Source organism: Aquarana catesbeiana, linkage group LG09 (genome assembly GCF_042186555.1).
Source record: "Aquarana catesbeiana isolate 2022-GZ linkage group LG09, ASM4218655v1, whole genome shotgun sequence".
Taxonomy (NCBI): domain Eukaryota; kingdom Metazoa; phylum Chordata; class Amphibia; order Anura; family Ranidae; genus Aquarana; species Aquarana catesbeiana.
The window spans coordinates 160,426,723-160,449,251 of NC_133332.1; the positions used below are offsets into that span (position 1 = coordinate 160,426,723).

Consider the following 22,529-nt stretch of genomic DNA (forward strand, 5'->3'; position numbering starts at 1 on the left):
TGGCTGTGTGTCCCCGGTGTGCAGGAGAGTGGCTGTGTGTCCCCGGTGTGCAGGAGAGTGGCTGTGTGTCCCCGGTGTGCAGGAGAGTGGCTGTGTGTGTCCCCGGTGTACAGGAGAGTGGCTGTGTGTGTGTGTGTGTGTCCCCGGTGTACAGGAGAGTGGCTGTGTGTGTGTGTGTCCCCGGTGTACAGGAGAGTGGCTGTGTATGTGTGTCCCCTGTGTACAGGAGAGTGGCTGTGTGTGTGTGTGTGTGTGTGTGTGTGTGTGTGTGTGTGTGTCCCCCCCCCCCGTGTACAGGAGAGTGGCCGTGTGTGTCCCCCGTGTACAGGAGAGTGGCTGTGTGTGTGTGTGTGTGTGTGTCCCCGGTGTACAGGAGAGTGGCTGTGTGTGTGTGTGTCCCCGCTGTACAGGAGAGTGGCTGTGTATGTGTGTCCCCTGTGTACAGGAGAGTGGCTGTGTGTGTGTGTGTGTGTGTGTGTGTGTGTGTGTCCCCCCCCGTGTACAGGAGAGTGGCCGTGTGTGTCCCCCGTGTACAGGAGAGTGGCCGTGTGTGTCCCCCGTGTACAGGAGAGTGGCCGTGTGTGTCCCCCGTGTACAGGAGAGTGGCCGTGTGTGTCCCCCGTGTACAGGAGAGTGGCCGTGTGTGTCCCCCGTGTACAGGAGAGTGGCTGTGTGTGTGTGTGTCCCCGGTGTACAGGAGAGTGGCTGTGTGTGTGTGTCCCGGTGTACAGGAGAGTGGCTGTGTGTGTGTGTGTCCCGGTGTACAGGAGAGTGGCTGTGTGTGTCCCCTGTGTACAGGAGAGTGTCTGTGTGTGTGTGTCCCCTGTGTACAGGAGAGTGGCTGTGTGTGTGTGTGTGTGTGTGTGTGTGTGTCCCCTGTGTACTGGAGAGTGGCTGTGTGTGTGTGTGTGTGTGTCCCCTGTGTACAGGAGAGTGGCTGTGTGTGTGTGTCCCCTGTGTACAGGAGAGTGGCTGTGTGTGTGTGTGTGTGTGTGTGTCCCCTGTGTACAGGAGAGTGTGTGTGTGTGTCCCCTGTGTACAGGAGAGTGGCTGTGTGTGTGTGTGTCCCCTGTGTACAGGAGAGTGACTGTGTGTGTGTGTCCCCTGTGTACAGGAGAGTGACTGTGTGTGTGTGTCCCCTGTGTACAGGAGAGTGGCTGTGTCTGTGTGTGTCCCCTGTGTACAGGAGAGTGGCTGTGTCTGTGTGTGTCCCCTGTGTACAGGAGAGTGGCTGTGTGTGTGTGTGTCCCCTGTGTACAGGAGAGTGGCTGTGTGTGTGTGTGTCCCCTGTGTACAGGAGAGTGGCTGTGTGTGTGTGTCCGGTGTACAGGAGAGTGGCAGTGTGTGCCCCCTGTGTACAGGAGAGTGGCTGTGTGTGTGTGCCCCCTGTGTACAGGAGAGTGGCTGTGTGTGTGTGTGTGCCCCCTGTGTACAGGAGAGTGGCTGTGTGTGTGTGTGTGCCCCCTGTGTACAGGAGAGTGGCTGTGTGTGTGTGTGTGCCCCCTGTGTACAGGAGAGTGGCTGTGTGTGTGTGCCCCCTGTGTACAGGAGAGTGGCTGTGTGTGTGTGCCCCCTGTGTACAGGAGAGTGGCTGTGTGTGTGTGCCCCCTGTGTACAGGAGAGTGGCTGTGTGTGTGTGTGCCCCCTGTGTACAGGAGAGTGGCTGTGTGTGTGTGTGCCCCCTGTGTACAGGAGAGTGGCTGTGTGTGTGTGCCCCCTGTGTACAGGAGAGTGGCTGTGTGTGTGTGCCCCCTGTGTACAGGAGAGTGGCTGTGTGTGTGTGCCCCCTGTGTACAGGAGAGTGGCTGTGTGTGTGTGCCCCCTGTGTACAGGAGAGTGGCTGTGTGTGTGTGCCCCCTGTGTACAGGAGAGTGGCTGTGTGTGTGTGCCCCCTGTGTACAGGAGAGTGGCTGTGTGTGTGTGCCCCCTGTGTACAGGAGAGTGGCTGTGTGTGTCCCCTGTGTACAGGAGAGTGGCTGTGTGTGTGTGTGTGTGTGTGTGTGTGTGTGTCCCCTGTGTACAGGAGAGTGGCTGTGTGTGTGTGTCCCCTGTGTACAGGAGAGTGGCTGTGTGTGTGTGTGTCCCCTGTGTACAGGAGAGTGGCTGTGTGTGTGTGTGTGTGTGTGTGTGTATGTCCCCTGTGTACAGGAGAGTGGCTGTGTCTGTGTGTGTCCCCTGTGTACAGGAGAGTGGCTGTGCGTGTGTGTGTCCCCTGTGTACAGAAGAGTGGCTGTGCGTGTGTGTGTCCCCTGTGTACAGAAGAGTGGCTGTGCGTGTGTGTGTCCCCTGTGTACAGAAGAGTGGCTGTGCGTGTGTGTGTCCCCTGTGTACAGAAGAGTGGCTGTGCGTGTGTGTGTCCCCTGTGTACAGAAGAGTGGCTGTGCGTGTGTGTGTCCCCTGTGTACAGAAGAGTGGCTGTGCGTGTGTGTGTCCCCTGTGTACAGAAGAGTGGCTGTGCGTGTGTGTGTCCCCTGTGTACAGAAGAGTGGCTGTGCGTGTGTGTGTCCCCTGTGTACAGAAGAGTGGCTGTGCGTGTGTGTGTCCCCTGTGTACAGAAGAGTGGCTGTGCGTGTGTGTGTCCCCTGTGTACAGAAGAGTGGCTGTGCGTGTGTGTGTCCCCTGTGTACAGAAGAGTGGCTGTGCGTGTGTGTGTCCCCTGTGTACAGAAGAGTGGCTGTGCGTGTGTGTGTCCCCTGTGTACAGAAGAGTGGCTGTGCGTGTGTGTGTCCCCTGTGTACAGAAGAGTGGCTGTGCGTGTGTGTGTCCCCTGTGTACAGAAGAGTGGCTGTGCGTGTGTGTGTCCCCTGTGTACAGAAGAGTGGCTGTGCGTGTGTGTGTCCCCTGTGTACAGAAGAGTGGCTGTGCGTGTGTGTGTCCCCTGTGTACAGAAGAGTGGCCGTGTGTGTGTACCCTGTGCACAGGAGAGTGGCCGTGTGTGTGTCCCCTGTGCACAGGAGAGTGGCCGTGTGTGTGTCCCCTGTGTACAGGAGAGTGGCCGTGTGTGTGTCCCCTGTGTACAGGAGAGTGGCCGTGTGTGTGTCCCCTGTGTACAGGAGAGTGGCCGTGTGTGTGTCCCCTGTGTACAGGAGAGTGGCCGTGTGTGTCCCCTGTGTACAGGAGAGTGGCCGTGTGTGTGTCCCCTGTGTACAGGAGAGTGGCCGTGTGTGTGTCCCCTGTGTACAGGAGAGTGGCCGTGTGTGTGTGTGTGTGTGTGTGTGTGTCCCCGGTGTGCAGGAGAGTGGCTGTGTGTCCCCGGTGTGCAGGAGAGTGACTGTGTGTGTGTGTGTCCCCGGTGTACAGGAGAGTGGCTGTGTGTGTGTGTGTGTGTGTGTCCCCGGTGTACAGGAGAGTGGCTGTGTGTGTGTGTGTGTCCCCGGTGTACAGGAGAGTGGCTGTGTATGTGTGTCCCCTGTGTACAGGAGAGTGGCTGTGTGTGTGTGTCCCCCCCCCCCGTGTACAGGAGAGTGGCCGTGTGTGTCCCCTGTGTACAGGAGAGTGGCCGTGTGTGTCCCCTGTGTACAGGAGAGTGGCCGTGTGTGTCCCCTGTGTACAGGAGAGTGGCCGTGTGTGTCCCCTGTGTACAGGAGAGTGGCTGTGTGTGTGTGTGTCCCCTGTGCACAGGAGAGTGGCTGTGTGTGTCCCCTGTGCACAGGAGAATGGCTGTGTGTGCCCCCTGTGTACAGGAGAGTGGCTGTGTGTGTGTGCCCCCCGTGTACAGGAGAGTGGCTGTGTGTGTGTGTGTGTCCCCGGTGTACAGGAGAGTGGCTGTGTGTGTGTGTGTGTGTCCCCGGTGTACAGGAGAGTGGCTGTGTGTGCCCCCTGTGTACAGGAGAGTGGCTGTGTGTGTGTGTCCCCGGTGTACAGGAGAGTGGCTGTGTGTGTGTGTCCCCGGTGTACAGGAGAGTGGCTGTGCGTGTGTGTGTGTCCCCTGTGCACAGAAGAGTGGCTGTGTGTGTGTCCCCTGTGTACAGAAGAGTGGCTGTGTGTGTGTCCCCTGTGTACAGAAGAGTGGCTGTGTGTGTGTCCCCTGTGCACAGAAGAGTGGCTGTGTGTCCCCTGTGCACAGAAGAGTGGCTGTGTGTCCCCTGTGCACAGAAGAGTGGCTGTGTGTCCCCTGTGCACAGAAGAGTGGCTGTGTGTCCCCTGTGCACAGAAGAGTGGCTGTGTGTCCCCTGTGCACAGAAGAGTGGCTGTGTGTCCCCTGTGCACAGAAGAGTGGCTGTGTGTCCCCTGTGCACAGAAGAGTGGCTGTGTGTCCCCTGTGCACAGAAGAGTGGGTGTGTGTGTTTCCCCTGTGCACAGAAGAGTGGCTGTGTGTGTTTCCCCTGTGCACAGAAGAGTGGCTGTGTGTGTGTCCCCTGTGTACAGGAGAGTGGCTGTGTGTGTGTGTGTCCGGTGTACAGGAGAGTGGCTGTGTGTGTGTGCCCCCTGTGTACAGGAGAGTGGCTGTGTGTGTGTGCCCCCTGTGTACAGGAGAGTGGCTGTGTGTGTGTGCCCCCTGTGTACAGGAGAGTGGCTGTGTGTGTGTGTCCCGGTGTACAGGAGAGTGGCTGTGTGTGTGTGTCCCCTGTGTACGGGAGAGTGGCTGTGTGTGTGTGTGTCCCCTGTGTACGGGAGAGTGGCTGTGTGTGTGCCCCCTGTGTACAGGAGAGTGGCTGTGTGTGTGTGCCCCCTGTGTACAGGAGAGTGGCTGTGTGTGTGTGCCCCCTGTGTACAGGAGAGTGGCTGTGTGTGTGTGCCCCCTGTGTACAGGAGAGTGGCTGTGTGTGTGTGCCCCCTGTGTACAGGAGAGTGGCTGTGTGTGTGTGCCCCCTGTGTACAGGAGAGTGGCTGTGTGTGTGTGCCCCCTGTGTACAGGAGAGTGGCTGTGTGTGTCCCGGTGTACAGGAGAGTGGCTGTGTGTGTGTGCCCCCTGTGTACAGGAGAGTGGCTGTGTGTGTGTGCCCCCTGTGTACAGGAGAGTGGCTGTGTGTGTGTGTGTCCCCTGTGTACAGGAGAGTGGCTGTGTGTGTGTGTGTCCCCTGTGTACAGGAGAGTGGCTGTGTGTGTGTGTGTGTGTGTGTGTGTGTGTGTGTGTGTGTGTGTCCCCTGTGTACAGGAGAGTGGCTGTGTGTGTGTGTGTGTGTCCCCTGTGTACAGGAGAGTGGCTGTGTGTGTGTGTGTCCCCTGTGTACAGGAGAGTGGCTGTGTGTGTGTGTGTGTCCCCTGTGTACAGGAGAGTGGCTGTGTGTGTCTGTGTGTGTCCCCGTGTGTCCCCTGTGTACAGGAGAGTGGCTGTGCGTGTGTGTGTCCCCTGTGTACAGAAGAGTGGCTGTGCGTGTGTGTGTCCCCTGTGTACAGAAGAGTGGCTGTGCGTGTGTGTGTCCCCTGTGTACAGAAGAGTGGCTGTGCGTGTGTGTGTCCCCTGTGTACAGAAGAGTGGCTGTGCGTGTGTGTGTCCCCTGTGTACAGAAGAGTGGCTGTGCGTGTGTGTGTCCCCTGTGTACAGAAGAGTGGCTGTGCGTGTGTGTGTCCCCTGTGTACAGAAGAGTGGCTGTGCGTGTGTGTGTCCCCTGTGTACAGAAGAGTGGCTGTGCGTGTGTGTGTCCCCTGTGTACAGAAGAGTGGCTGTGCGTGTGTGTGTCCCCTGTGTACAGAGGAGTGGCTGTGTGTGTGTACCCTGTGTACAGAAGAGTGGCTGTGTGTGTCCCCTGTGTACGGGAGAGTGGCTGTGTGTGTGTGTCCCCTGTGTACAGAAGAGTGGCTGTGTGTCCCCTGTGTACAGGAGAGTGGCCGTGTGTGTCCCCTGTGTACAGGAGAGTGGCCGTGTGTGTCCCCTGTGTACAGGAGAGTGGCCGTGTGTGTCCCCTGTGTACAGGAGAGTGACCGTGTGTGTGTCCCCTGTGTACAGGAGAGTGGCCGTGTGTGTGTCCCCTGTGTACAGGAGAGTGGCCGTGTGTGTGTGTTTCCCCTGTGTACAGGAGAGTGGCCGTGTGTGTGTGTGTGTCCCCTGTGTACTGGAGAGTGGCCGTGTGTGTGTGTCCTGTGTACTGGAGAGTGGCCGTGTGTGTGTGTGTCCCCTGTGTACAGGAGAGTGGCCGTGTGTGTGTCCCCTGTGCACAGAAGAGTGGCTGTGTGTGTGTGTGTCCCCTGTGCACAGAAGAGTGGCTGTGTGTGTGTGTGTCCCCTGTGTACAGGAGAGTGGCCGTGTGTGTGTCCCCTGTGTACAGGAGAGCGGCCGTGTGTGTCCCCTGTGTACAGGAGAGTGGCTGTGTGTGTGTGTCCCCTGTGTACAGGAGAGTGGCTGTGTGTGTGTGTGTGTGTGTGTGTCCCCTGTGTACAGGAGAGTGTGTGTGTGTGTCCCCTGTGTACAGGAGAGTGTGTGTGTGTGTCCCCTGTGTACAGGAGAGTGTGTGTGTGTGTCCCCTGTGTACAGGAGAGTGGCTGTGTGTGTGTGTGTCCCCTGTGTACAGGAGAGTGGCTGTGTGTGTGTGTGTCCCCTGTGTACAGGAGAGTGGCTGTGTGTGTGTGTGTCCCCTGTGTACAGGAGAGTGGCTGTGTGTGTGTGTGTCCCCTGTGTACAGGAGAGTGGCTGTGTGTGTGTGTGTGTGTCCCCTGTGTACAGGAGAGTGGCTGTGTGTGTGTGTGTCCCCTGTGTACAGGAGAGTGGCTGTGTGTGTGTGTGTGTGTCCCCTGTGTACAGGAGAGTGGCTGTGTGTGTGTGTGTCCCCTGTGTACAGGAGAGTGGCTGTGTGTGTGTGTGTGTCCCCTGTGTACAGGAGAGTGGCTGTGTGTGTGTGTGTCCCCTGTGTACAGGAGAGTGGCTGTGTCCAGGAGAGTGGCTGTGTGTGTCTCCCCCGTGTACAGGAGAGTGGCAGTGTGTGTGTGTGTGTGTGTGTGTGTGTGTGTGTGTGTGTGTGTCTCCCCTGTGTACAGGAGAGTGGCTGTGTGTGTGTGTCTCCCCTGTGTACAGGAGAGTGGCTGTGTGTGTGTGTCTCCCCTGTGTACAGGAGAGTGGCTGTGTGTGTGTTCCCCCCCCCCCCCCCCCTCCCGTGTACAGGAGTGTAGCTGTGTGTGTGTGTGTGTGTGTGTCCGGTGTACAGGAGAGTGGCTGTGTGTGTGTCCCCTGTGTACAGAAGAGTGGCCGTGTGTCCCCTATGTACGGGAGAGTGGCTGTGTGTGCGTCCCCTGTGTACGGGAGAGTGGCTGTGTGTGTCCCCTGTGTACGGGAGAGTGGCTGTGTGTGTGTGTGTCCCCTGTGTACGGGAGAGTGGCTGTGTGTGTCCCCTGTGTACAGGAGAGTGGCTGTGTGTGTGTCCCCTGTGTACAGGAGAGTGGCTGTGTGTGTGTGTGTGTGTGTGTGTGTCCCCCCCCCCCCCCCCGTGTACAGGAGAGTGGCTGTGTGTGTGTGTCTGGTGTACAGAAGAGTGGCTGTGTGTGTGTGTCTGGTGTACAGAAGAGTGGCTGTGTGTGTGTGTCTGGTGTACAGAAGAGTGGCTGTGTGTGTGTGTCCCCTGTGTACAGAAGAGTGGCTGTGTGTGTCCCCTGTGTACAGAAGAGTGGCTGTGTGTGTCCCCTGTGCACAGAAGAGTGGCTGTGTGTGTGTCCCCTGTGTACAGAAGAGTGGCTGTGTGTCCCCTGTGTACGGGAGAGTGGCTGTGTGTGTGTCCCCTGTGTACGGGAGAGTGGCTGTGTGTGTGTCCCCTGTGTACGGGAGAGTGGCTGTGTGTGTGTGTGTCCCCTGTGTACGGGAGAGTGGCTGTGTGTGTGTGTCCCCTGTGTACGGGAGAGTGGCTGTGTGTGTCCCCTGTGTACAGGAGAGTGGCTGTGTGTGTGTCCCCTGTGTACGGGAGAGTGGCTGTGTGTGTGTCCCCTGTGTACAGGAGAGTGGCTGTGTGTGTGTGTGTCCCCTGTGTACAGGAGAGTGGCTGTGTGTGTGTGTGTGTGTGTCCCCTGTGTACAGGAGAGTGGCTGTGTGTGTGTGTCCCCTGTGTACAGGAGAGTGGCTGTGTGTGTGTGTCCCCTGTGTACAGGAGAGTGGCTGTGTGTGTGTCCCCTGTGTACAGGAGAGTGGCTTTGTGTGTGTGTGTGTGTCCCCTGTGTGCAGGAGAGTGGCTGTGTGTGTGTCCCCTGTGTACAGGAGAGTGGCTGTGTGTGTGTGTGTCCCCTGTGTACAGGAGAGTGGCTGTGTGTGTGTGTGTCCCCTGTGTACAGGAGAGTGGCTGGCTGTGTGTGTGTCCCCTGTGTACAGGAGAGTGAGTGTGTGTGTGTGTGTGTCTGTCCCCTGTGTGCAGGAGAGTGGCTGTGTCCCCTGTGTGCAGGAGAGTGGCTGTGTGTGTGTGTGTCCCCTGTGTACAGGAGAGTGGCTGTGTGTGTGTGTGTGTCCCCTGTGTACAGGAGAGTGGCTGTGTGTGTGTGTGTCCCCTGTGTACAGGAGAGTGGCTGTGTGTGTGTGTGTCCCCTGTGTACAGGAGAGTGGCTGTGTGTGTGTGTCCCCCCTGTGTACAGGAGAGTGGCCGTGTGTGTGTGTCCCCCCTGTGTACAGGAGAGTGGCTGTGTGTGTGTGTGTGTGTGTGTGTGTCCCCTGTGTACAGGAGAGTGGCTGTGTGTGTGTGTGTCCCCTGTGTACAGGAGAGTGGCTGTGTGTGTGTGTGTCCCCTGTGTACAGGAGAGTGGCTGTGTGTGTGTGTCCCCCCTGTGTACAGGAGAGTGGCCGTGTGTGTGTGTCCCCCCTGTGTACAGGAGAGTGGCCGTGTGTGTGTGTCCCCTGTGTACAGAAGAGTGGCTGTGTGTGTCCCCTGTGTACAGGAGAGTGGCCGTGTGTGTGTGTCCCCTGTGTACGGGAGAGTGGCTGTGTGTGTGTCCCCTGTGTACGGGAGAGTGGCTGTGTGTGTGTGTCCCCTGTGTACGGGAGAGTGGCCGTGTGTGTTTGTGTGTCCCCTGTGTACAGGAGAGTGGCCGTGTGTGTTTGTGTGTCCCCTGTGTACAGGAGAGTGGCCGTGTGTGTGTGTGTGTGTCCCCTGTGTACAGGAGAGTGGCCGTGTGTGTGTGTGTGTCCCCTGTGTACAGGAGAGTGGCCGTGTGTGTGTGTGTGTCCCCTGTGTACAGGAGAGTGGCCGTGTGTGTGTGTCCCCTGTGTACAGGAGAGTGGCCGTGTGTGTGTGTCCCCTGTGTACAGGAGAGTGGCCGTGTGTGTGTGTCCCCTGTGTACAGGAGAGTGGCTGTGTGTCCCCCCTGTGTACAGGAGAGTGGCTGTGTGTGTGTGTGTGTGTCCCCTGTGTACAGGAGAGTGGCCGTGTGTGTCCCCTGTGTACAGGAGAGTGGCCGTGTGTGTCCCCTGTGTACAGGAGAGTGGCCGCGTGTGTGTCCCCTGTGTACAGGAGAGTGGCCGTGTGTGTGTGTGTCCCCTGTGTACAGGAGAGTAGCCGTGTGTGTGTGTGTCCCCTGTGTACAGGAGAGTGGGTGTGTGTGTCCCCTGTGTGCAGGAGAGTGGGTGTGTGTGTCCCCTGTGTGCAGGAGAGTGGCTGTGTGTCTCCCCTGTGTACAGGAGAGTGGCTGTGTCCCCTGTGTCCAGGAGAGTGGCTGTGTGTGTGTCCCCTGTGTCCAGGAGAGTGGCTGTGTGTGTCTCCCCGTGTACAGGAGAGTGGCTGTGTGTGTGTGTGTGTGTGTGTGTGTGTGTGTGTGTCCCCTGTGTACAGGAGAGTGGCTGTGTGTGTGTGTGTGTGTGTGTGTGTGTGTGTTTCCCCTGTGTACAGGAGAGTGTGTGTGTGTGTGTGTGTGTGTGTGTGTGTGTGTCTCCCCTGTGTACAGGAGAGTGGCTGTGTGTGTGTCCCCTGTGTACAGGAGAGTGGCTGTGTGTGTGTGTTCCCCCCACCCCCCCCCCCCCCGTGTACAGGAGAGTGGCTGTGTGTGTGTGTGTGTGTGTGTGTGTGTGTGTCCTGTGTACAGAAGAGTGGCTGTGTGTCCCCTGTGTACAGGAGAGTGGCCGTGTGTGTGTCCCCTGTGTACAGGAGAGTGGCCGTGTGTGTCCCCTGTGTACAGGAGAGTGGCCGTGTGTGTGTCCCCTGTGTACAGGAGAGTGGCCGTGTGTGTGTGTGTCCCCTGTGTACAGGAGAGTGGCTGTGTGTGTGTGTGTGTCCCCTGTGTACAGGAGAATGGCCGTGTGTGTGTGTGTGTGTGTCCCCTGTGTACAGGAGAGTGGCTGTGTGTGTGTGTCCCCTGTGTACAGGAGAGTGGCTGTGTGTGTGTCCCCTGTGTACAGGAGAGTGGCTTTGTGTGTGTGTGTGTGTCCCCTGTGTACAGGAGAGTGGCTGTGTGTGTGTCCCCTGTGTACAGGAGAGTGGCTGTGTGTGTGTGTGTCCCCTGTGTACAGGAGAGTGGCTGTGTGTGTGTGTGTCCCCTGTGTACAGGAGAGTGGCTGGCTGTGTGTGTGTCCCCTGTGTACAGGAGAGTGAGTGTGTGTGTGTCTGTCCCCTGTGTGCAGGAGAGTGGCTGTGTGTGTGTCCCCTGTGTGCAGGAGAGTGGCTGTGTGTGTGTCCCCTGTGTACAGGAGAGTGGCTGTGTGTGTGTGTGTCCCCTGTGTACAGGAGAGTGGCTGTGTGTGTGTGTCCCCTGTGTACAGGAGAGTGGCTGTGTGTGTGTGTGTGTCCCCTGTGTACAGGAGAGTGGCTGTGTGTGTGTGTGTGTCCCCTGTGTACAGGAGAGTGGCTGTGTGTGTGTGTGTGTGTCCCCTGTGTACAGGAGAGTGGCCGTGTGTGTGTCCCCTGTGTACAGGAGAGTGGCCGTGTGTGTGTGTGTGTGTGTGTGTGTCCCCTGTGTACAGGAGAGTGGCCGTGTGTGTGTGTGTCCCCTGTGTACAGGAGAGTGGCCGTGTGTGTGTGTCCCCTGTGTACAGGAGAGTGGCTGTGTGTGTGTGTGTGTGTGTGTGTGTCCCCTGTGTACAGGAGAGTGGCTGTGTGTGTGTCCCCTGTGTACAGGAGAGTGGCTGTGTGTGTGTGTGTGTCCCCTGTGTACAGGAGAGTGGCTGTGTGTGTGTGTGTGTGTGTGTGTGTGTGTGTCCCCTGTGTACAGGAGAGTGGCTGTGTGTGTGTGTGTCCCCCCTGTGTACAGGAGAGTGGCTGGCTGTGTGTGTGTCCCCTGTGTACAGGAGAGTGAGTGTGTGTGTGTGTGTCTGTCCCCTGTGTGCAGGAGAGTGGCTGTGTCCCCTGTGTGCAGGAGAGTGGCTGTGTGTGTGTGTGTCCCCTGTGTACAGGAGAGTGGCTGTGTGTGTGTGTGTGTCCCCTGTGTACAGGAGAGTGGCTGTGTGTGTGTGTGTGTCCCCTGTGTACAGGAGAGTGGCTGTGTGTGTGTGTGTGTCCCCTGTGTACAGGAGAGTGGCTGTGTGTGTGTGTGTGTCCCCTGTGTACAGGAGAGTGGCTGTGTGTGTGTGTGTGTCCCCTGTGTACAGGAGAGTGGCTGTGTGTGTGTGTGTGTGTGTCCCCTGTGTACAGGAGAGTGACTGTGTGTGTGTGTGTGTGTGTCCCCTGTGTACAGGAGAGTGGCTGTGTGTGTGTGTGTGTCCCCTGTGTACAGGAGAGTGGCTGTGTGTGTGTGTGTCCCCTGTGTACAGGAGAGTGGCTGTGTGTGTGTGTGTGTGTGTGTGTGTGTCCCCTGTGTACAGGAGAGTGGCTGTGTGTGTGTGTCCCCTGTGTACAGGAGAGTGGCTGCGTGTGTGTGTGTCCCCTGTGTACAGGAGAGTGGCTGTGTGTGTGTACCCTGTGTAGACGCGAGTGGCTGTCTGTGTGTACCCTGTGTACAGGAGAGTGGCCTGTTTGTTACATAGGTTGAAAAAAGACACTAGTCCATTTAGTTCAACCATAAAAAATATACAATCCCCTGTGTACAGGAGAGTGGCTGTGTGTGTGTCCCCTGTGTACAGGAGAGTGGCTGTGTGTGTGTGTGTCCTCTGTGTACAGTGACTGTGTGTTACATAGTCGGGTTGAAAAAAGACACAAGTCCATCTAGTTCAAACTTAAAAAATAAATAAAATAAAAAATATCATACAATCCCATATACACAATCCTATATCCACAGTTGAACCAGAGGGAGGCAACCCCCCCCCCCCCCCCCCCCCCCAGAAAAGCATGCTCCAATTTGCTACAGCAGGGGAAAAAAATTCATTCCTTATCCCAGAGAGGCAATCAGATTTTCCCTGGATCGACTTTACCTATGTCAGTACCCAGTTATAATATGTACTTTTTGGAAAGAATCCAGGCCTTTCTTAATTAAAGCAATCTACTGAGCTCACCAGAACCACCTCTGGAGGGAGTCTTTCCACATTTTCACAGCTCTTACTGTGAAGAAATCTTTTCTTCTAGGCGTAAAGAGTGCCCCCTTGTCCTCCAGTGTTGACAGTGAATAACTCAACTCCAAGTTCACTATATGGACCACTTATATATTTATACATGGTGATCATATGCCCCCTTAATCTCCACTTCTCAAGAGAGAACAAATTCAGTTCCTCTAATCTTTCCTCGTAGCTAAGCTCCTCCATGCCTCTTATCAGCTTCTCTGCACTTTCTCCAATTCCCAGATATTCTTTTTGAGAATTGGTGCCCAAAACTGAACTGCATATTCCAGATGAGGACTTACTAATGATTGTTACAGGGGCAAAATGATTTCTCTCTCTCTCTCTCTCTCTCTCTCTCTCTCTCTCTCTCTCTCTCTCTCTCTCTCTCTCTCTCTCTCTCTCTCTCTCTCTCTCTCTCTCGATCGACTTTGCTTGCTTTGGAAACCGCAGCTTGGCTTTGCATGCTATTATTGAGATTATGATCTACCAAAACCCCCAGATCCTTCTCCACCATTGATTCCCCCAGTTGTACCCTCCTAGTATGTATGATGAATGCATATTGTTAGCCCCCAAGTGCATAACTTTACATTTATCAACATTAAACCTCATCTGCCATATAGTTGCCCAATTAGACAGTGCATTGAGGTCAGCTTGTAAATTAGAGACATCCTGTAAGGACGTTATTCCACTGTATAGCTTAGTGTCATCTGCAAAGACAGAAATGTTACTTTTAAACCCAGACCCAATATCATTTATAAAGATATTAAAAAGTAAGGGTCCCAGCACTGAACCTTGGGGTACATCACCGATAACCTTAGACCATTCAGAGTAAGAATTATTAATCACTACTCTGTATTCTGTCTTTTAGCCAGTTTTCTATCCATTTACAAACTGATATTTCCAAGCCTGTAGACTTTACCTTATACATGAGATGTGTCAAAATCCAAGTATACCACGTCCACAGCCACCCCTCTGTCCAAGGTTTTACTTGCCTCCTCATAAAAAGAAATCAGGTTTGTTTGAGAACTTCTGTCTTTCATGAATCCATGCTGGCTGTTGCTTAAAATATTTTTTTCCAGCAAGAACTCATCTATGTGGTCTTTTATTAAACTCTCCAGTATCTTCCTAACTATAGAAGTTAAACTAACAGGTCTATAGTTAGTTGGTAAAGACTTTGATCCCTTTTTAAATATAGGCACCACGTTGGCCCTACGCCAATCCAGTGGAGCAGCCCTCATCCTTGAAAAATTTGCTCTCTTGAAGTTAAGTGTTTTTATCTTTCCCGTATGTACTTTTTTTCCTTACAGCTAACATCAAATGAAATCATGTTATGGTCACTGCTACCAAGATGTTCCTTTATATGAACATTAGTAATAAGCTCTGCATGGTTTGAGATTACCAGGTTCAACAGAGCATCATTCCTAGTTGGGGCCTCAATAAACTGGACCATAAAATTGTCCAGTATTGGGTTTATACATTTTTGCCCTTTTAACTTTCCCAGCAGTTCCATTACTGCAGTCAATTTCTGGGTAGTTAAAATCCCCCATTATTATCACTGTCCCAGCCCTTGCAGCCCTTTCCATCTGTGCAAGGAGCTGAGTCTTCACCTCTTCGTTAAAATTGGGTGGTCTATAACAAACTCCAATGATTAACTTTGAACTACGCACATCTATATGCAGTTCCACCTATAATGCTTCAGACTCATCACACTCTCCATCAACCAGGTCCTCTTTCACACTCGCTTTGAGATCACTTCTCACATAGAGACAGACCCCGCCACCTTTTTACCCTGTCTCTCCGAAAGAGTGCATAGCCAGGAATATTAATAGCCCAGTCATGTGAGAAATGAAGCCAAGTTTCAGCAATACTGATTACATCATAACTCTCCTCGTGAACCAGAGCTTCCAACTCAGCCTTTTGGCTAAGATCAAGTGTAGCATCTGTTCCTATCAGTTGCCAGAGGAGGCGCTGTGCTGCTCCCATAGGGGAGGGCTGGCAAATCCAATGGCGTAATTGTGCCTGGAAGGGCAGTTTCAGCAGGGATTATGTCGAGCTGCCCGACAGATTACTGGGGGCCGACCACTGATTGTGTCTGAGCCGTCTGGAAGGGTGCTCCTGGTGAGGATGGGTGCTGCATTGGGTCTGGCCAGAGGGTCAAGTCCCTGGCCTTCTGGCCTAGATTGGTGTGGTTCTAGCTCTGGTCAGTTTTTCGGGAAAGAACACTTGCTCCCCTGTAGCACCAGGGGGAGTGGTTAGTAATGTAATTGGGTAGGAGTGATGGGAGCAAAGGTTGAGCCTTTTTGGGTAGGGGCTCTCCCCAAGCTTCCAGAACTTCAGGCCTTCCTGGCTGGGGTGGGGGCAATGCTGGCTTGGACTGTTGGTCAGGGTTGTGATGAAAAGCCTATGGTGAATGTGCCCCTGAAGTGGCAGTTCAGGGGTGCTGGACAATCACTGTGAGTGAGGGTCACATTGATTTATGGCACCATGGTCTCTTCATTAACACACCTTTTTCACACCAACCTGTAGGGCCAAGCCTTTTGGCTAGGACCAGGGGAAATTTTTATTCCTGGCCATTGTATTGCACAATGGTTACTCTTTCACTTTTCCTACTTCCTTCTCCCCACTTTCCTATTTATTTTAACCCCTTGTTTGTCACTTTTTTGTATCATTTTGTTTGGTGTGTACACGTTTTTTCACTGTGTGATAAGTAGGATGCGGGTTCTCGGGCGTGCCCTGAAAGTCTTGGGAGGGGGTGGACATAGCCCTTTTGGCTTGGTTCGCCCTCTTTCATGGGGTATCCCTTCGGGGGAGTCCCAACGAGTACTTGGGTGGGTATATTTCGGTATGCCTTCCAGAGAAAGGGGGTCCGTCTGGTTTCGGCCAGATGGACCCAAGTGAACTACCTCAGTCCCCGTCTGGAGCCTAACGTCCCGGGGGATCAGGGTGAGTTAAGGTCCTTCCTAGGGAGGACCGTGTAGCACCTGTTTTTGTGTTCACGCTTCATGTGTGTGCACTTCTTTTTGGCACTGGGTGGAGTTTTTGGGTGTCTTTCACACGCCACGGGCTTTTTTAAAAAAAAAAAAAAAACACAGAGCTTCCAACTTACCTATTTTGCTTGGCAGACTTCTGGCATTGGTGAACAAACACTTTAATGCATTATTACATTTTTCTCTGGTGTTTTTCATATCTTGTTTAGTAGTACAAATGGCACTATAATTTCTAATGGTTGTTTGCAACGTGGGAACTTTCTTGACACCTGCCATAACCCTCCCCCATCTATCCCCATTCCACCCTCCATTAATGTCTGACCCTTAACTGACATGTCTGCCCGAGGGAATTCTAGTTCACCCTCCCCCTTAATCCTAGTTTCAATACTCCTCCAGCCTTCCCATAAACTTCTCCCTCAGCACAGCACACCCCCTTCCATTCAGGTGCAAACTATCTTTAGCATATAGGTTGCACCCCAATGAAAAGTCAGCCCAGTGCTCTAGAAACCCAAATCCCCCCTCCCTACACCAGGTCTTTACCCATGCATTATGCTCTCTAATCTCCCCCTGCATTTCCTGTGTTGTGCATGGCACAGGCAATATTTCAGAGAATATCACCACGGAGGTCCTTCCCTTCAACTTGCAGCCAAGTTCATTAAATTGATTCATAAGGAGCCTCCACCTTCCATGTATTCTGTCATTAGTTCCAATGTGAACCAAGACAGCTGGGTCATGCCCAGCCTCTCCCAGTAATTTATCAACCCAGTCCACCACATGATGAACCCTAGCACCAGGGAGACAGCAAAACATTCAGTTGAGGCGATCCTGGCGACAAATTATTCTAGCAGTCCTTCTGATTATAGAATTCCCCTATTACCACCAACTGTCTAGACCTACCTGCACTCCCCTTATCACCTCTACTAGATGGGCTGCTTTCCTGGCTGTTAGGGGTAGCAGTGAAATCTAGGGCTGCCACCTCCACAACTTCACCCAACTTGGCAAATTTTTTTTTTGATGCACAAATACAGGACTGGTCTTCCTTTTCTGTGAGCCTCTTCCACTCCCTGTAACTATATTAACCCATCTTCCTATCTGATAATCCTGACTTGCCCCTCCACCCTCCACATCAATCCTACTGACCACCTGCTCAGCGAGCAGAGGACCCCTTTCAAGGTTGTCCTTTCTGCCCATTGTTGCAACTTGCTCCTCCAGATCTCTAATGCGAGTTTCCAGAAGGGCAACCCGCTCACATCTGTCACAGCGGTATCCATCCTGGAGCTGTTGCACCAATTTTGCATACATGTGGCACACTGTGCGTTGAGCAAAACCTTCAACCCCACTAGCACTCATTTCCCAGTTACAATATAATTACTTCTAGGAAGTTTAAGATGTTACTTACAGGTTAGAATACTGTGTGTGTGTGTCCTGTGTACAGGAGAGTGGCTGTGTGTGTCCTGTGTACAGGAGAGTTGCTGTGGCTGTGTGTCCCCCCCCCCCCCCCCCCACCTGTGTACAGGAGAGTGGCTGTGTCTCTTCCCCCCCCCCCCCGTGTACAGAAGAGTGGCTGTGTATCCCCCCTGTGTACAGGAGAGTGGCTGTGTGTCCCCTCCGTGTACAGGAGAGTGGCTGTTAGTCCCCCCCCCCCCGTGTACAGGAGAGTGGCTGTGTCCCCCCCCCCCCTGTGTACAGGAGAGTGACTGTGTGTCGTCCCCCCCCCCCCCCCCCCCCCCCCCCCGTGTACAGAAGAGTGGCTGTGTCCCCCCCCCCCCCTGTGTACAGGAGAGTGGCTGTGTGTCCCCCCGTGTACAGGAGAGTGGCTGTGTGTCCCCTCTGTGTACAGGAGAGTGGCTGTTAGTCGTCCCCCCCTGTGTACAGGACAGTGGCTGTTTGTCCCCCCCCCCCGTGTACAGGACAGTGGCTGTTTGTCCCCCCCCCCCGTGTACAGGACAGTGGCTGTTTGTCCCCCCCCCCCTGTGTACAGGACAGTGGCTGTTTGTCCCCCCCCCCCTGTGTACAGGACAGTGGCTGTTTGTCCCCCCCCCCTGTGTACAGGACAGTGGCTGTGTCGTCCCCCCCCCCCTGTGTACAGGACAGTGGCTGTGTCCCCCCCCCCTGTGTACAGGACAGTGGCTGTGTCCCCCCCCCCCCCGTGTACAGGACAGTGGCTGTGTTTCCCCCCCCCCGTGTACAGGACAGTGGCTGTGTGTGTGTGCCCCCCCTGTGTACAGGACAGTGGCTGTGTGTCTCCCCTGTGTACAGGAGAGTGGCTGTTTGTGTGTGTGTGTGTCCTGTGTACAGGAGAGTGGCTGTGTGTGTGTGTCCTGTGTACAGGAGAGTGGCTGTGTGTGTGTGTCCTGTGTACAGGAGAGTGGTTGTGTGTGTGTGTGTGTGTGTGTCCCCTGTGTACAGGAGAGTGGCTGTTTGTGTGTGTCCCCTGTGTACAGGAGAGTGGCTGTTTGTGTGTGTGTGTCCCCTGTGTACAGGAGAGTGGCTGTTTGTGTGTGTGTGTGTCCCCTGTGTACAGGAGAGTGGCTGTTTGTGTGTGTGTCTCCTGTGTACAGGAGAGTGGCTGTTTGTGTGTGTGTGTCCTGTGTACAGGAGAGTGGCTGTGTGTGTGTGTCCTGTGTACAGGAGAGTGGTTGTGTGTGTGTGTCCCCTGTGTACAGGAGAGTGGCTGTTTGTGTGTGTCCCCTGTGTACAGGAGAGTGGCTGTTTGTGTGTGTGTGTGTGTCCCCTGTGTACAGGAGAGTGGCTGTTTGTGTGTGTGTGTGTCTCCTGTGTACAGGAGAGTGGCTGTTTGTGTGTGTGTGTGTCTCCTGTGTACAGGAGAGTGGCTGTTTGTGTGTGTGTGTCTCCTGTGTACAGGAGAGTGGCTGTTTGTGTGTGTGTGTCTCCTGTGTACAGGAGAGTGGCTGTTTGTGTGTGTGTGTCTCCCCTAGGGGTGCAACGGATCATCATCGATCCGTGATCCATGCGGGTCAACCTCCGCAGATCGGCACATCCGCGGAGCGCTCTGCGGCCTCGGCCATAGGAAAGGCCGCGGCTTTGGCCTAGCTCCGGAGCAGCGGCCATCTTGGAACACGCGGCGGCCGCTGTCTGGGCAGGAAGTGACGTTTCGTCGCCGCCATCTTGCTACACCCCACACTCCTGCACAGTACTGTAATGAGAGAGTGAGAAGGGGGCAAGCGGACATCTTGTTACACCCACCGGAGTTTTTGATTTAACAGCTATTTTCAACACAAAATGGAGCTTATATGCATAAATACAGTATTTGTAGATCGGATGGACTGTTTATATGTTAAATTTTAAAAGCAGCAGCAAACCTGCTGACCTTACATGGTTGCTAATGTGACAAATGTGAAAATCAGAGGTGTTCTGTCACATAAGCAACCATGCACGGTCAGCAGGTTTGCTGTTGCTTTTAAAATTTAACATCTAAACAGTCCATCCGATCTACAAATACTGTATTTATGCATATAAGCTCTGTTTTGTGTTGAAAATAACTGTTAAATCTAAAACTCCGGTGCGTTTAACAAATTTTAGGTTTTTTTGCTGATCCGATCCGTGACTCTGATCCGAGGATCGATCCGTGAGTTTTTTGATCCGTTGCACCCCTAGTCTCCCCTGTGTACAGGAGAGTGGCTGTGTGTGTGTTCCCTGTGTACAGGAGAGTGGCTGTGTGTGTGTGTGTGTGTCCCCTGTGTACAGGAGAGTGGCTGTGTGTGTGTGTGTCCCCTGTGTACAGGAGAGTGGCTGTGTGTGTGTCCCCTGTGTACAGGAGAGTGGCTGTGTGTGTGTGTGTCCCCTGTGTACAGGAGAGTGGCTGTGTGTGTGTGTGTCCCCTGTGTACAGGAGAGTGGCTGTGTGTGTGTGTGTCCCCTGTGTACAGGAGAGTGGCTGTGTGTGTGTGTGTCCCCTGTGTACAGGAGAGTGGCTGTGTGTGTGTGTGTCCCCTGTGTACAGGAGAGTGGCTGTGTGTGTGTGTGTCCCCTGTGTACAGGAGAGTGGCTGTGTGTGTGTCCCCTGTGTACAGGAGAGTGGCTGTGTGTGTGTCCCCTGTGTACAGGAGAGTGGCTGTGTGTGTGTCCCCTGTGTACAGGAGAGTGGCTGTGTGTGTGTCCCCTGTGTACAGGAGAGTGGCTGTGTGTGTGTCCCCTGTGTACAGGAGAGTGGCTGTGTGTGTGTCCCCTGTGTACAGGAGAGTGGCTGTGTGTGTGTCCCCTGTGTACAGGAGAGTGGCTGTGTGTGTGTCCCCTGTGTACAGGAGAGTGGCTGTGTGTGTGTCCCCTGTGTACAGGAGAGTGGCTGTGTGTGTGTGTCCCCTGTGTACAGGAGAGTGGCTGTGTGTGTGTCCCCTGTGTACAGGAGAGTGGCTGTGTGTGTGTGTCCCCTGTGTACAGGAGAGAGGCTGTGTGTGTGTCCTGTGTACAGGAGAGTGGCTGTGTGTGTGTCCCCTGTGTACAGGAGAGTGGCTGTGTGTGTGTGTGTGTCCTGTGTACAGGAGAGTGGCTGTGTGTGTGTCCTGTGTACAGGAGAGTGGCTGTGTGTGTGTCCTGTGTACAGGAGAGTGGCTGTGTGTGTGTCCTGTGTACAGGAGAGTGGCTGTGTGTGTGTCCTGTGTACAGGAGAGTGGCTGTGTGTGTGTGTCCTGTGTACAGGAGAGTGGCTGTGTGTGTGTCCCCTGTGTACAGGAGAGTGGCTGTGTGTGTGTCCCCTGTGTACAGGAGAGTGGCTGTGTGTGTGTCCCCTGTGTACAGGAGAGTGGCTGTGTGTGTGTGTCCCCTGTGTACAGGAGAGTGGCTGTGTGTGTGTCCCCTGTGTACAGGAGAGTGGCTGTGTGTGTGTCTCCTGTGTACAGGAGAGTGGGTGTGTGTGTGTCCCCTGTGTACAGGAGAGTGGCTGTGTGTGTGTCCCCTGTGTACAGGAGAGTGGCTGTGTGTGTCCCCTGTGTACAGGAGAGTGGCTGTGTGTGTGTGTCCCCTGTGTACAGGAGAGAGGCTGTGTGTGTGTCCTGTGTACAGGAGAGTGGCTGTGTGTGTGTCCCCTGTGTACAGGAGAGTGGCTGTGTGTGTCCCCTGTGTACAGGAGAGTGGCTGTGTGTGTGTGTCCCCTGTGTACAGGAGAGTGGCTGTGTGTGTGTGTCCCCTGTGTACAGGAGAGTGGCTGTGTGTGTGTGTCCCCTGTGTACAGGAGAGTGGCTGTGTGTGTGTGTGTCCCCTGTGTACAGGAGAGTGGCTGTGTGTGTGTGTCCCCTGTGTACAGGAGAGTGGCTGTGTGTGTGTGTCCCCTGTGTACAGGAGAGTGGCTGTGTGTGTGTGTCCCCTGTGTACAGGAGAGTGGCTGTGTGTGTGTGTCCCCTGTGTACAGGAGAGTGGCTGTGTGTGTGTGTCCCCTGTGTACAGGAGAGTGGCTGTGTGTGTGTGTCCCCTGTGTACAGGAGAGTGGCTGTGTGTGTCCCCTGTGTACAGGAGAGTGGCTGTGTGTGTGTCCCCTGTGTACAGGAGAGTGGCTGTGTGTGTGTCCCCTGTGTACAGGAGAGTGGCTGTGTGTGTGTCCCCTGTGTACAGGAGAGTGGCTGTGTGTGTGTGTCCCCTGTGTACAGGAGAGTGGCTGTGTGTGTGTGTGTCCCCTGTGTACAGGAGAGTGGCTGTGTGTGTGTGTGTGTGTCCCCTGTGTACAGGAGAGTGGCTGTGTGTGTGTCCCCCCTGTGTACAGGAGAGTGGCTGTGTGTGTGTGTGTGTCCCCCCTGTGTACAGGAGAGTGGCTGTGTGTGTCCCCTGTGTACAGGAGAGTGGCTGTGTGTGTGTGTGTCCCCTGTGTACAGGAGAGTGGCTGTGTGTGTGTGTGTCCCCTGTGTACAGGAGAGTGGCTGTGTGTGTGTGTCCCCTGTGTACAGGAGAGTGGCTGTGTGTGTGTCCCCTGTGTACAGGAGAGTGGCTGTGTGTGTGTGTCCCCTGTGTACAGGAGAGTGGCTGTGTGTGTGTGTGTGTCCCCTGTGTACAGGAGAGTGGCTGTGTGTGTGTGTGTGTCCCCTGTGTACAGGAGAGTGGCTGTGTGTGTGTGTGTGTCCCCTGTGTACAGGAGAGTGGCTGTGTGTGTGTGTGTCCCCTGTGTACAGGAGAGTGGCTGTGTGTGTGTGTGTCCCCTGTGTACAGGAGAGTGGCTGTGTGTGTGTGTGTCCCCTGTGTACAGGAGAGTGGCTGTGTGTGTGTGTGTCCCCTGTGTACAGGAGAGTGGCTGTGTGTGTGTGTGTCCCCTGTGTACAGGAGAGTGGCTGTGTGTGTGTGTCCCCTGTGTACAGGAGAGTGGCTGTGTGTGTGTGTCCCCTGTGTACAGGAGAGTGGCTGTGTGTGTGTCCCCTGTGTACAGGAGAGTGGCTGTGTGTGTGTGTCCCCTGTGTACAGGAGAGTGGCTGTGTGTGTGTGTGTCCCCTGTGTACAGGAGAGTGTGTGTGTGTGTGTGTGTGTGTGTGTGTGTGTGTGTGTGTGTGTGTGTCCCCTGTGTACAGGAGAGTGGCTGTGTGTGTGTCCTGTGTACAGGAGAGTGGCTGTGTGTGTGTCCTGTGTACAGGAGAGTGGCTGCTGTGCTGACATGTCCTCATATACATAGGACGCAGTGTATACACTGTACATGGCCATCTTAAAGAGGGATCCGAGGCTGACTTCCTGGCAGAGCACACTATGCGGAGGGGTAGCTGGAGTACTGAGCCGCACAGCCACCGCCCCCCTGGATGTGGTGAAGATTCTTACACAAGTAGGCACCTTCCACTCCAAGCAAGGCTTCCTCAATACATTCCAACTGGTGTACAAAGCAGAGGGGCTCCAAGCGTTCTGGAAGGGAAACCTGACTGCATGTGTGCGCCTGTTCCCGTACAGTGCGGTTCAGCTGTCAGCCTATCACAGGTAAGTGCAACATGATGAGCTCAGTGGGGCTGGGTTTCCCTGGAGGGGTGGACTGTCATCTGTGGTTTCTCCTATTCCTTCTAAATCATGCCTGCCAGCCCTGACACCTAAATGGTGTGCCTCAGCTAGCCCACACTAGTTCAATAATACCAATCCTTTTTAGCATTATTTGTAGCAATGTGATTTTCTAATTGGGGAATTTCTTTTGTTAACATGATGCATGTTGATGTTAAAGAGGAAGTAAACTTCCAGCTTTAACTTTTACCCTAATAGGTAAGCCTATAATAAGACTTTCCTATAGGTAGTGTAAATATCTCCTAAACGTGCGCCTTT

At 54.5% G+C, this 22,529-nt stretch overlaps 1 protein-coding gene across 2 annotated transcripts in view; it reads left to right on the forward strand.

Annotated features, from left to right (window-relative positions):
* SLC25A43 (solute carrier family 25 member 43) overlaps positions 1 to 22,529 on the forward strand; it is a 103,666-nt gene that overhangs the window by 4,300 nt on the left and 76,837 nt on the right. For both annotated transcript variants that reach the window (XM_073599315.1, XM_073599316.1), the window contains exon 2: positions 21,904 to 22,196. In XM_073599315.1, coding sequence (XP_073455416.1) covers positions 21,925 to 22,196 — 272 coding nt within the window. In that variant the 5' untranslated portion in view covers positions 21,904 to 21,924. The remainder of the gene's footprint in view (positions 1 to 21,903; positions 22,197 to 22,529) is intronic.